The sequence below is a fragment of the Benincasa hispida genome, chromosome 6 (assembly GCF_027475165.1).
Source record: "Benincasa hispida cultivar pf3 chromosome 6, pf3_genome.v1.1, whole genome shotgun sequence".
Lineage (NCBI taxonomy): Eukaryota > Viridiplantae > Streptophyta > Magnoliopsida > Cucurbitales > Cucurbitaceae > Benincasa > Benincasa hispida.
In genome coordinates, this window is record NC_143483.1 from 58,036,266 (window position 1) to 58,050,346 (window position 14,081).

The 14,081-nt window shown below is 37.4% G+C and overlaps 1 protein-coding gene and 2 long non-coding RNA genes across 3 annotated transcripts; all 3 read right to left on the minus strand.

Moving 5' to 3' along the window:
* Positions 1-1,769: 1,769 nt before the first annotated feature.
* Positions 1,770-4,017, minus strand: LOC150035803 (uncharacterized). Its single transcript, XR_016530209.1, has 3 exons — positions 2,842-4,017; positions 2,636-2,750; positions 1,770-2,400 (listed from the first exon to the last, which is right to left on the minus strand). It is a non-coding gene; the product is annotated as an uncharacterized LOC150035803 (long non-coding RNA).
* Positions 4,018-4,805: 788 nt separating this feature from the next.
* LOC150035804 (uncharacterized) lies at positions 4,806-7,207 on the minus strand. The gene is made up of 2 exons (XR_016530210.1): positions 6,616-7,207; positions 4,806-5,281 (listed from the first exon to the last, which is right to left on the minus strand). It is a non-coding gene; the product is annotated as an uncharacterized LOC150035804 (long non-coding RNA).
* Positions 7,208-8,273: 1,066 nt separating this feature from the next.
* LOC120079308 (leucine-rich repeat extensin-like protein 3) lies at positions 8,274-11,541 on the minus strand. The gene has a single exon (XM_090314864.1). The coding sequence runs from the start codon at positions 11,263-11,265 to the stop codon at positions 8,959-8,961; it is 2,307 nt and encodes a 768-aa protein (XP_090170990.1). The 5' UTR covers positions 11,266-11,541; the 3' UTR covers positions 8,274-8,958.
* Positions 11,542-14,081: the final 2,540 nt, after the last annotated feature.

The following is a 14,081-nucleotide window of genomic DNA, read 5'->3' on the forward strand; positions in this document are numbered from 1 at the left end:
AATTGGTTGAAGTATTGCAGAAATACAAGCTGGCCATTGGATGGACGTTGGCCGACATAAAAGGTATTAACCCTGTTGTGTACATACATCGGATTTCTTTGGAAGATGGAGCTAAGCCTTGTCGACAGCCCCAACGACGTTCAAATCCTGTCTGAAATGAGGTAGTAATGAAAGAGGTCTTCAAACTTTTGGTTGCAAGTATTATCTATCCTATTCCTAATAGTGAGTTAGTTAGTCCTATTCATGAAATGTCTAAGAAAACGGGTATTACAATGATTAAAAATGCTGAGGGCAGTCTAATTCCTGTTAGGGTTTAGAATGGGTGGAGGATGTGTATAGATTTTAGAAAATTAAATGTTGTAACTAGAAAGGACTACTTCCTCATCTCCTTTATTGATCATATGCTCAAAAGGTTAGTTTGTAACCCTTTCTTCTGTTTTCATGACGGTTTTTCGGGTTTCTATCAGATCCAGATTAATCAGAAGGACCAACAAAAGACGACCTTTACATGTCCCTATTGTACCTTCGCTTTAAGGAGAATGCCATTTGGAGTATATAATGCTTCTGGCACCTTTCAGCGTTGCAGGATGTCCATATTTTTTTAGTTTATTGAAAAATGCATTGAGATATTTATGGATGACTTTACTGCATATGGAGACTCATTTGCTGATTGTTTGTCTAATTTGTCTAGGGTGCTAGAAAGATGTATTGAGTCAAACCTGGTACTTAACTTTGAAAAGTGTCTTTTCATGGCCTCACGTGGCATTGTTTAGGACATATTGTATCTGAGCATGACATAGAGTGTTGAGGTTGGTGCCCTAAATCTCATAGGGTCCTGTAGTTTGTAAACATTTATATGACCAAACGCTTGTGATGTAATAATATGAGATATTTTCTTCACTGTTGTCTATGAAATATGATATATCTTAGTTACATTTACCACAAACTAATAAACTAAGATCTCGGGTTATTGTTGTAATTTAAGCATGTATGTGGAGACATACAAGTGGATTGTTCGTTGTTATCGTAATTCGAGCTGGGAGTGTATTGTATAAAATAAATTGGAAAAATAAGTTCTAAGTATAAGCGATGTGTTTGATGCTTTGATGTGTTATGTAATTGTAACACATTGGTGCGTTAAAGATATGCAACAAAATGCACAACACTTCTATTGATGTTCAAGTTTTCCTAAACCAGACCCAAGTATAAATCTAATTTAGGTTCCTGGTAAGTCCAGGGTCGAACTCAAGGATTCAGTTAAACTGACGCAGACCTTGCGTTGTAGCCATTGTAGGGGTTTTCCTAAATTTATGAGAGAAATGTATTATTTACACTAACGTGTTGTGCCTGTGCAAGAAGATGCAAAAGAGTTGAGTAGTGAGTGATGGATCATGCGAAAATGGATTTTAATATAAGTGGTATGCGTCGGTCTAAGATGAGTGTACACAAACTAAAGTGTGATGTGGATGAAATGGGATGATTTGCTTATCTTTGTTTATGCGTTAGACTTTATTCAACACTTCTCAATGTGAATAACATACAAAACCTATCTCTAGGATGCACGCGTCTAACACAGAATGTAATAGACTCCAGTAAGTCTATCTCTAGATGTACTAGGCGTCCTACTTAATGCTGGCTTATCTATTCTTTCGAATAATCTAAGCCAATGATGCTTTCACCAATTGATCTAGTCGGCTTAAGCCTTTGAAATGAGATTTTTCATAAAGTATAAATGCATTCAACATAAACAAGAAATAAACAATGGCAAGTGTGATGGATCAAATATATGAATTGATAAAAAAAAAAAAACAAATTGTCTTTATAAAAGCAATATTCAATCAAATGAAATGAAAGCAATAAATGAGATGAAAGGAACTGAGTCAAGCCACAGAGTACAATCTCTTGTATCTCTTTGGCTCAATTCTGTTATGTACAATTACTTGTATAGGAGTTGAACGAAGTGTCTTTCTCAAGCTTGACTTCCTCCACTCCCTGACCAGCGGTGGTAGTGGTTCTCAACTCTTCTGATTGTCTTGGTCCCACAGCACAACTTCTAAAGAACTAAAATTACGACTACGCTATACAGAGAGTAAGGATCTTGATAAATTTCTATGTATATACTGACTGTGAACTCTGGAGGGACTTCATCTATTTATAGACGTTGGTCATGTCCACTTGGTGATGGGCAGCATTAAAGTCCATGCCCTGGTCAGCCGCCTGACACTCGGAAGCTTTTCAGACGCCACCTGCTGTAGATGCCCATACTTGCAAGTGGTGATGTGACACAATCAACTTGGATCAATGTATCTTCTCTGCGTTGAATTCCCTCCGATGCATGGCCCATGCTTTAGAGCTTTCCCTACTACACTTTCTTGATTATGCGTTAGCTTCGTTGAAATCCTGCAATTCAATGCGTTAGTGCCGCAGTATGTAGTAATAAAACTTCTTTTGTATGAGTTCGCTAATGTTTGAGTAATTCCATGCGTTTCTTCTAAAAATGAGGAGAATTTATCATTAAAAACCTTAATTGTTCTAACTTAAGAACAAAAATAACTTGTATTTCTACAAGTTATCATGGATCATGCCTTAAGTGATAAATTAAATGGTCTGTAGTATATGGATAAAGGAGGAAAACCTTATCCTGGTGACATTACGGATACGACCCACTTTGTAGATGTTACAAATGTTGTAAAGTGCTACAGATGGTCTGAACCTGATCATTCATGTGGAGACATGCGAGCGAGGGTGTCCTATACAAAGGAGTTTATATAAGATCGGACCACGAAGTGTTAGTCTCATTATATAACGCTGTTCATGATAGAGACTTGAAGAATCTCTTACCAAAGAGTTCCATGAGCGCGTTCAGATCGCTTCGATCTCATCGTGACCGAAATAAACATTATACATTCAAACACACAGTTATTCAAACTAATAATCAATCAAAGGCATGCTTTTAACAAGAAATAAACGAGGGAGAGAGTTTCCATACCAGTTGAAGATGTTCTTCAAACTTCAGAACTCAATGCAGCAGAAACCTCTACCTGATCAACCAACGCCTGAACAGATGCGTCGACTGAAACAACAAGAACAATCGCGAACACGAACACCGTGGGGATAACACCACCAGAAAAGAGCCTCATGTATTCTCGAAGTGAGAACCCAAAGCGTGGTCTTTGGTGAAGTTGGTAGATAATGAGAAATACCAAATCGTGTAGGCGATAAGCAAGTGGGAGGGTAAAAGGCGCTATCGTATAACACGATGCTTATCGTTTAGGAGAAACTACACGATCGTGAAGGTTTTACTGAACGATAGTTTAGGAAATGGTATACGATCGTTTAGCAAACTCGGCACACACTACGATCGTTTAAGGAAGCTATGCGATCGTGTAGGAACTAGTGTGCAATCATTTAGGCGCGAGGTGGACGATAGTTTAGGGGAGAGTGACTATCGTATAGGCTCTCGAAATACTTAAGTGATCGATTACTTTCACCAACGCAATCTCTTTTTCTTTTTGGACAGGCGATTCAAAATGAAAACCATTTTTCATTTTAATTTATCGGTTACAATAACCGACGCTGCACCACTAACCCACATCCGAACGTGAAAAATTAGCTTAATTATCATATAATTAATCATATTATATTTTTATCCTATAGTTTGATATCACATATCTACTATAGTATTTTCTCTTCTACTTGATATAAATCATATTTATACATAATTTCTCTCAAAATAATGTATCTCATACATTTAGCCAATTATATCATATATAATTAACCAGTCCAATTATATCATATATAATATCCTCTTGTCAATTTGAACAATTTAAATTAACCTATGCACTGATTCTCGACTTTATCCAAGCTATCTAGGGGACCTAATGGACCTGTGGCTCGAAGCTCCAACGATCCATGAATAGCTGACTAAACTCTTTAGCTACGAGATCCATCATCCGTTAACTATCAGGCATTCCACTAAAGACCAACAACTGAACTTTTCTTACCACAGATATATTTCTGTGTCCATCAGATATAACCAATTATGAGTACGATGACTCTTCACAGATGCTCGTAAGTACAACTAGGCCAAATTACCGTTTTGCCTTTGTAACTACATCTCACTCCTTGAGTACCACTGATTCCTCTAACGAACAATACAACATAGTCCAACTATGTGTGAACACCTCTCGGGGCAAGAGAATGTGTGTGGCGCCACATCGTTCAAGCCCCGGAATCAGCCCTTAAAGAAGCTATCTATCTACTTACCCCTGCCTCAGGGAAGGAGTGAATTCCATCTTGTGTAGTTGAGTTCCCAGCTCCCAAATCATACGAATTCCCAAAATGGTAGGTTTGAATCGGCGACCTAGCCACTCGTACCCATACAAATCAAAGGATCGTCCTCAATGATAAAAGTTTCCAACTCACTCAGGATTGAGGTCATGTTACCTATAGTCATCCTAGTGAAGTGAAGTCTCTGTCATGAACGGTGTTATATAATGAGACGTTAACACTTCGTGGTGAAAGGTGTTCACTCATAGTAGGACTATGATGTATTGTTCATTAGAGGAATCAGTGGTACTTAAGAAGTTAGATGTAACTATAGGGGCAAAACGGTAAATTGGCCCAACTGTACTTACAAGCAATCTGTGAAGGGTTATCATATTGTTAATTGGTTATATCCAATGGACACAGAAATATATCTATAGTGAGAAGAGTGCAGTTGCCGGTCTTTAGTGGAGTGCGACAGTTAACGAATGGTGGATTTTGTAATTAAAGAGTTTAGTCAGTTTTGAATAACTGAAGGATAAAATGAAAAGTGTTTTTCATTTTGGTTAAAAAGATCGCTTCATTAGTTGCATTACTAATCGTTTAGCTCACGAAAAACTACACGATAGCCTTCAAGCGAGAGACTAAACGATCGTGTAAAGCGACATTTACAAAACGATCATGTAAAGAGATTTACTAAACGATCGCGTGTTAAACTAAATTTACTAAACGATCGTGTAGACGATCCAGCGTGTTTTACTAAACGACTGTGTACTTGTGATATTTACTAAATGATCAAGGATCCTCAGTCTATGCGATAGACAGAATCTTCTCCCACTTGCTTGATCGTGTAGTACGATTGTTTCCTTCCTCCAAACCTCTACCAAATTCACAACAGAGCCCACACCTCCTGGATTCTCACTACGAGAATACCAAGGTTGCCAAGTGGTGGTGTCGAAGGTTGCTTGTTCGAGGAGAAGATTGTTCGTGATCACTAGTCGATTGGGTAGGTGATCTGCACGAGAGCAAGAGGTTACTATCCAGATTACTAAAGCATGTTATAATTTGTTCTAAGATGCATAACTGTTCTGTATGTATGTGAATGCCTTTAATTCTTTCACAATGGGCTTGGAAAGATCTTGCTTCCGCTTATAGGTTCTCTTGAATAAGAGTTGAGGTAGACCATGCATAAGGGAAAGGACCAAAATGGTCAATGGACTTTTGTCTTATACAACTCTTTAATCCACTTTTGTCTCCACATAAAGTTCAAGTACTCATGTAATAGTCAATGACTTCTAATAAGCAAAATATCTATTCAATAACAATTTATTGAATTTTCAAAATAAGTTTTATAGGTTATATGAAAGGCAGCAAGACAAGGATCGAAGTAATTTTAGTGACAAAGAATAAGGTGTCAACGAAATCTATTACCCAGTAGGTCATAACAATTGTTCATTATAACCTTCTCACTTCCTCCAAAACATAGGCACCCTTGGAGTCCAAACTTATAACCCAAGGTTGAAGTACAAAAGGGAGGCTTCCATTTCAAAATTCTCCAATGTGGGATTCTCAAATCAAAGCTTGGTTCCCTCTTTTTTTAAAAAAAATAAAATTTCACCCAACAATTAAAAGAAAAAATCATTTATTAATCTCAAGATGAATATATATATATATATATATTATAGTAACAAGATATAAAATTTTGAACGGAAGTAAAATCAACTTAACCATAAATTTAATAATTTTTATAATTTTTATTTACAAAAATATCCATCAATATCGATATACCTATGAAATTGAAATTCTAATATTTTAGTCCTAGTATAAATGGTTTAAACCTATCAAATTATAGAAGTCGGGTACACTCATTTGAGTTGCGTTGATTTTTTTTCTCTGCTAGCTAAAATGAATAGAGTTCATATCAAAAACATATAATAATAATTATTATTATTATTAAATAAATATATTTAAAAAGTAATAATAATAAATAAAATAAAATCACTCTCCCGTTCCCGGTCTAAACGGGAAGTAGACACAATTTCCACTAAAATTTAAGGGAAATTAAATGTAAGTTTTTTTTTTTTTTTTTTTTTGGAGGGAAATTAATGTAAGTTTTTAATTTCTCACAAAGTGGATCGTGCTTTTATGCTTGAGGAAAAACACAAGGTTGGAAAATGGAGGGCAAAAAGAAATGAAAATGAAAAAGAAAAAGAAACCAATTCTTCAGAGGAATCTACAATACTGTAGCCTTTTGCCTTTTGGCATACCAAACGATGCAGGAATTGAATTTCAGTCTGGCAATTGAAAACGACGAGACCGAAGACTAGATAAACAAAAGGAGGGACTTACACCCAATTAATTTCTCAGATCTGTCGGATCCTCTCATGGATTCAATTCAAGTTGCAGAAAGTCGTAGGGCCATGGAAAACGATTATCGCTTGTTTTCATATACCCTGTTTCAGAATCTAAACTATGCTGCAGTCAACTAGCTTTTTTTTCTTTTTTTTTTAATCTCTGCGCGGAAGGTGTTCGACAAACTTACCGACAGAACTCGGTTGATTTTCGGTGCCAGCCAGCGATTTTCCGGTGTGAATATCGGGTTTCGCAATAGTTATAGAGTGATCGGACAACAGCGCCGGCCGGGATGGTCGGAATTTTTACAGATTCTTTGTGCCCGGAAGTTGTTCGACGAAATTACCGAATGAATTTTGTAGACTTAGCTGTACCGGCGCCGGCAGAGCATTGAATGGAATCTAGAGATTATGCTTGGTAAATGAAGAGATTTGGCGTACACGTCACTCTCATCTATCACTAAAACAGTAAGGTAACTTCTCTCTCTCCAAGGCTTAAATGGACAAAATTACACATAACTTTGTCATTCCCTTTCCCTTGAAAGTTACAATGTTATTAAAACTCTTTCCCAAATGGGCAGTGTAACGATGAACTTGGAAAAGAAATCGAAACGTCTCAAAATTCCAACGGAAGATCAAGTTGGAAATTAGTTTTGAAATATTTACAAAAGTTAGATATGTATTATATTATTTTAATATATCAAAAGGACTGAAAGAGGAAGTTGAAAAAGCAGCCAAACATCGCACCAATCAAGGGGAGTAAAAATGATGCAGTTTTGGGTGAAAAAAGTTTGAAATGTTTGTTGCTTAGTGTGAAAAAGTTGGGCTGCCGACTTGTGTGTAGGACCAAATTTTTTTCAAAACTTTGGAAGAACATGACAAAAGAGAGAGAGAGAGAGAGAAAAACAGTATTCTAATTTCCCCCAAAAAGGCTGATATAGTGGAGAAACAACGGCCTAATTCAAAATTTTCATCCTAGAAAATGGACTGCACATGGAAACCCAATTCAAGAAACACCATTTTCAACCATGTAATAAACTCAACTAACAATGCCAATCTGAGCCATACATCATCTTTCAGAGTGTTTGAGTCAATTTTCGTGCACCTTCACTAATCTGACGAAACAAACCGTCTAACTCTATACATCTAGTAAGATCCTAGATAAATGACTATCATGAATTGAACCCTTCACTTCTTAATCATTTGCAAAGGGAGATGTTCCCTTATTTAATACTACACTAATTCATTGTGGTTTCTGAACAATATATCAATTACCATTTCAAAGAACCGTAGTTTTGTTTCAACTCTTCAGTCAGACTGAAAGACCTTAAAGTTTCCAAGCTGGAAAAGCTTAAAATTCTAGATTGACCTGTGACTTTGATATAGACAGGAAGAATTATTATTGGATTAAATGGAAAAAGTTGAGGGTTGATGATGATATGATGTAAGTTGGTTTGAATTGAAAAAACATTGTTTCTGCCTGCAACAGGGACATATAATTCTTGATAGTGAGAGGATGAAATATTTTCTGGGCAAGAAAATTTCAAGTTTCTGGTTATCCAAACAGATTAATTGGTAAAAAGAAAAAAACGGAGTACTCAAAAGATGAAGAAAGAAAAAAGAAAGAAAAAAAGGGGGGGGAAACAGACAAGAACATTCAAGATAATATAATCTGAATTCAGACAATCTGATACAAGTAAATTGTTCATGATTATACTATTAAATTGGAAAACAAAAGTATAATAAAGAAGAAAAAAAATAACAGGAAAAAGAAAAACAAAAAAATAAAAGACCACAAACCAGAAAGCAGCAGCAGCAGAAACTGTTGCTTTCCATTGTTGCTCTGAATTATAGTTCTTCAATTCATCCCTATACATACAATTTTTTTTTTTTTTTTTTTTTTTTGCGCTTTTGCTTTTTTGCTGAAACATAAACATTCTCTGCACTTCTTCTACTCTTCTCTGCCATTTATTTTCACAAATTCAAATATCCATAACAATTCAAACAAATAAGAAGAGACTTTCCCTCTTACCTTACACTCTCTGTGTAGGCATAATAAAATGCCTTTTTTTTTTTTTGTTGCTTTTCCAAATCTTTAAACAAAGTAATCGAGGTTTGTAAGAGAGAAGAACATGATGGACATGGCCGCTTTTAACTTGCAGAAATAAATATAATCCTTAAAAGTCTTTGATTATTCTTCCTCAAAGAGCGATGAGAAAAAATAATGGAGAGATTGGGAAATTTTTTAGTACATTGAAGAAGATAAAAGAGGGCATGGTGTAAATTTCTCCTCTTCTGTGGTTGAGTTGAGGTAAGGTTAGAGGAAAATTTCTCAAAAGAATCAATAGAAGGGTGGAGGTGGAGGAGAGGCGTACGAAACTCCATAGATTGGTGGCAATGGGCCTTCGTATACAGGTGATGGTGGTGGGGATGCAGGTGGCGGAGGCGGCGATGGTGATGGTGGAGGTGGTGGAGAGTAATAAACCGGCGGAGGAGGTGAATGGTAAACTGGGGTGGGTGGGGGTGGGGGTGGGGGTGAAGGAGACGGCGGAGGAAGGTATTGGATGGGCGGAGGTGGTGAGGGTGATGGTGGGGGTGGGGGTTCATGATACTCTATACACGGCGGCGGAGGAGGTGGGGGAGGCTCTATACACGGGGGTGGTGGGGGTGGTGAATAGACCGGTGGAGGGGGAGAATAGACAGGTGGAGGAGGTGGGGGAGATAAGTAAGGATAGATTGGTGGTGGAGGTGAATGTGGCGGAGGAGGCGGTGAGCTGGGCGGTGGTGGAGGAGAGTACATTGGCGGGGGTGGTGGAGAGTTGGGCGGTGGCGGTGAATTGTAGTAGTAAACAGGTGGGGGTGGAGAGAACAAGGGAGGAGGAGGTGGGGGAGAGTTTGGTGGTGGAGGTGGGGGTGATGGTCGGACGCAATACACCGGCGCCGGTGGTGGCGGCGATGGTGGGGGAGGGGACGGCGGAGGAGGAGATGGTGGAGGTGGTGGCGGAGAGTAAACTGGTGGTGGTGGTGGAGGTGGTGATGGTGGAGGTGGAGGTGGAGAGTAAACTGGTGGGGGCGGCGGTGGGGGTGATGGCGGCGGTGGAGAAGGTGGTGGTGGAGATGGCGGAGGGGGAGACGGGGGAGGTGGGGGTGGAGAGTAAACTGGCGGTGGTGGGGGTGGTGGAGACGGTGGTGGTGGGGATGGTGGAGGCGGGGGAGGAGAGTAAACAGGCGGGGGAGGAGATGGGGATGGCGGTGGCGGTGGCGGAGGGAGTGGCCGGTAAATGGGATGTGAAGCGGATTCAGGTGGCGGTGGAGAGTAAACAGGTGGCGATGGCGATGGGACAACAACAGGTGGCGGTGAAGGCACCACCACAGGTGGCGGCGAAGGCACCACCACAGGTGGCGACGGAGCAACATAAGAAGGACATCCAAAAGAACTGCAATCCACAGGCTTAGACAAGAACGACTTACATTGCTTCTCAGAGCGTTGAACCGGCCGCTCCGGTATACAGTTCCTCCGGTCATCAAAATCCGGCAACGCCAAGCACGACGGCGCCTCTCCCGTAAAGAAATTATAAGAGTAAGTAAAGTTCTGCAGATTCGGCAATTTACAAATACTCTCCGGAATCTTCCCAGATAAGAAATTATGCGCCACATTCAGCTGCTCCAAACTCACCATTCCACCTATCGTCTCCGGCAAACTCCCAAAAAACTCATTATGACTCACATCAAACACCGTCAGATTCTTCAGAAACCCAATCTCCGACGGCAAACACGATCGAAACCCATTATTCATCAGAATAATCTCATTCAACCTCGTCATATTCCCAATGCTCCCCGGCACACACCCATGAAATTTGTTATTAGCAAGAACAATTACCGAAACCGGCGAGTTACCGAAATTTTCCGGCAAGTCAAACCGGAATCTGTTGTGATTGATGAAAATGGCGTCCAAATCCTTATCGAAAAGCTCTTTAGGAACTGTCCCTTCAAACTCGTTGAATCTCAGATCCAAAAACTTCAGCTCTGGCAACTCAAGAACCACCCGAGGGAATTTTCCGGCAAAGCGATTATTACTCAGATCCAACTCGAACAGCATCTTCAAGTTCTTGAACTTGTGAGGCACGGTCCCACAGAACCGATTTGAGTTTATATGAAACAATGCAAGATCCACAAGAAGACCAAGCTCCTCCGGCAAGTACCCGGCAATGTCGCCATGGTTAAGGTCAATTCCGGCAACAGTACGGATCGATGAATTATCCGGCGCCGGAGCACAGAAAACCCCTTTGTAGTGACAAACATCAGATCCAACCCAATTCCGAGTAAGATTCAAAGGGTCAGACAGAATTGCTTGCTTCCAAGCTTGTAATGCTATGTAAGCATTTCTGATTCTGTCGTTTTCAAAAACAAGCTTAGGATCGACGACGACATCTTCACCACGGTCACCAAATTCATCTCTGTAGTAAAGGAGTTGACGTTGACGGATGTAATGAGCTTCGGCATCGGTAAGGCCACGGCCGGCATGGCTGGAAGCTTGAAGAAACTCTTCAGAAACAGAAGAAGAGAAAGAAAGGCACAAAAGAAAAGTGCCAAAGAAGAGGAAAAAATGTAAAGAAAGATGAATGTTGAAATGGGTATCGCTCTTCATCTCATATGTGAGACATCTGATTCCACAAAATCTCGCTTTCTTTTACCTTTCTTCCTTCCTTCTTCTCTAAAACCTGAGGGATTGTGGAGAATGGGGGTTTTTTTTTGCTTTTGGTTGCAGGAAAATGCTCAAATCCCTTCTTTGAGATCTGAGCTTCAAAATGTGGGTGTGGAAAGAGAGTGGAGCGGAGAGATAAAGAAGGGATTTGAGAGAGGGGTTTGTTTTCTAGGGATTTTGGAGATGTGTGAGGAAGAAATAATACGTGAGAAAAGGGCCAGCTATATTACAGCTCAAAGCCCACCAGATTCTTCTTTTTTTTTTTTCATTTATTTATTTTCAAAATTATTCCTTTTTTCCTTTCTTAGAATTTATTCTCTTTATTTTTATTTTGTTCGTTTTCCTTTTGTTTAAATTCCTTGAAACTTCTTGTTTATTTTGCTTTGTTCTTTAATTTTTTCCTTTATTGTACCGGAATGTTTATTCAATTTTAGTCTTTATATTTTCATTTGTTTTTTTATTTTTATATTTAAAAATAAATAAATTTAGTCTACAATGTTAATTTATTATTGATTTTTTAAAAAAATGTGAAATAATATCTTTTTGGTCCATAGATTTTAACTATAACTTCTATTTGGTCTTTAAATTTTAAAATGCTACACATTTAGTCTTTAAGTTTTGAGTTTTGTTTCAATTTAGTCCCTAACTTTTAAAATGTTACAATTTTACTTTTGAGATTTAAATTTTATTTCAATTTAATCTATGAATTTCAAAATTTTATATTTTTAACCTCAATTTTTCATTAAATACTTATTTTCGACGTCAATTTATATTAATTAATTAAAAATATTGTAACTACAAAATTATAGTTATTTTCATCCATGAATGTTTAGTTGCTACGTGGACAAAAAATTAATAAATTTAATATTTGTTCGTAGTAAACAAATTAATAATGGGTTTCTAACCAAAAAATTGATAATGCTGAGAGAGCAAATATAGTAAATATGAAAAATAAAATTAATTTATTATTATTATTTAGGCCTTTTATTATTTTGAATTGGTATACAATACGGTATGGTTGTATACTACTCTCATTCCTATTCCTCGTTCAACTCTCAAAAGCCAACGCATGGAATAAACCATATATGAAATTACAAATTTGCCCACATCATCTTTGAAAATTCAAGTAGTAGTTGCATAGCATTATGATGAAATTTTTTTAAAAAAAAAAACAATAAACCTTATTTAAGTATTAATTAACGAGAGTCGGTGGTGGTGGTGGTGCCGTCGGCCGGCGCTGAGTTGACCGGAAAAACAAAAAACAAAAGAAAATAAAATTCCGGCGACTTTTCCCAGCAGGCCGGCAATATCACGAGAAGTTCATGCAATTTCTCGTGAGAAATTAAAGAGTGGAGGAAATTTGTTGGTATATAGAGAAAGAGAGGGGCAAGAAGTAAATGAGGTGGGCGTCACGTTGGGTAAGGAATTGATTTGAAAATTTTTTAAAATTTTAAGAATAAATAATAATAATAATTATTATTAATTATTCAAAACTGTATTTTCCGACTACCGATGCTCACGGGAGGCTACTGTGTGTTTTTTCTAAAGATTTCATGCCGTTCATGTCCCCTTTCTTTATTTTTATTTTATTTTAAATTTTTAAATGTAACTTTTCCACGACTTTAAAAGAAATTTGTCATGGTTTTTGTATTTACCAATTTGCCCATATGTTCATATATATATAAAAAGCCTATAGGTCAATATTTTCATCATTGCTATAAAATTATAAGGTAGACAACTAAGAGTAGTCTAGCTAATCGAAATACAAATAAATAAATATGGGTATCAAAACCATTTTTGACCTTGAAATTTTGATTTTATTTACTTTTGATCTGTGAATATTTAAATGACTACTTCTAAGTTTGTTCTATTTTAATATTTACCAAGCTTTTAACTCTTTTTAAAATAATCAACCTGGTAACTGTTGTATTATTTTCTTACCTAATGATTGACTCTAACTAATATGGTTTGAAATCATATTTGTATTAACATGCCAATATCATATTTAAATTTATATCGATAGTTAATTTAATAAAACATAATAAGGGAAAGGACCAAAATGTTTATATTTGTTCAACTATTTAAAACTTATTTTTAAAAGTTTGGGAATCAAGATTAATTTTAAAGTTAAAGAACTGATAGCTAATTAGTTACTATAAACACTAACACGGTGTGATGCATGTAAGCTGTCAGGAATACTCACTATTATTTAGAGGGGAAATCCAACAAGGTATGCTTTCATTTCAGCAATTTTATCACGGTAACTTTAGAGTCAAGTGTGTTTGACTTAAAACATTCATGCGTTGAGCGACATCTTAAGTGTTCTTGTAAGAAACGTGTGAGTACATTACATGTTAAAATAACTCATATTGGTATGTGGAGATAGTCTCCATTATAGCCAACAGTTTAATATAAGTATGGTGACATCGCATAATCGTTGTATGGGATGAAAAGGAGCATACAGGCCATCAAATCTATATCTCAAATTCCAAAAAATGGTCCAACATTTTAGTATGGTGCATTACAAATGGTATACAAGAGGAACCTCTTTCTATTAGGATATGTATCACGCCCTCTCCCAGATTAACCTTTTAACTTGGAAGAAGATGTGACAGCAGTAGTTATTAACTCTACTCAACACTTACTGCCTACACTTAACCTGACTCCTGTATTATGCACCTGATAACAACATATAAAATTCAAGCATACAGCAACCAACTACTAAGGCCAAACAAACTTTAATCCATAACCCATAAGCA

Bases quoted from the DNA above. Each gene is read 5' to 3' on its own strand.
- LOC120079308 (XM_090314864.1), bottom strand. From the start codon at position 11,265: ATGAAGAGCGATACCCATTTCAACATTCATCTTTCTTTACATTTTTTC.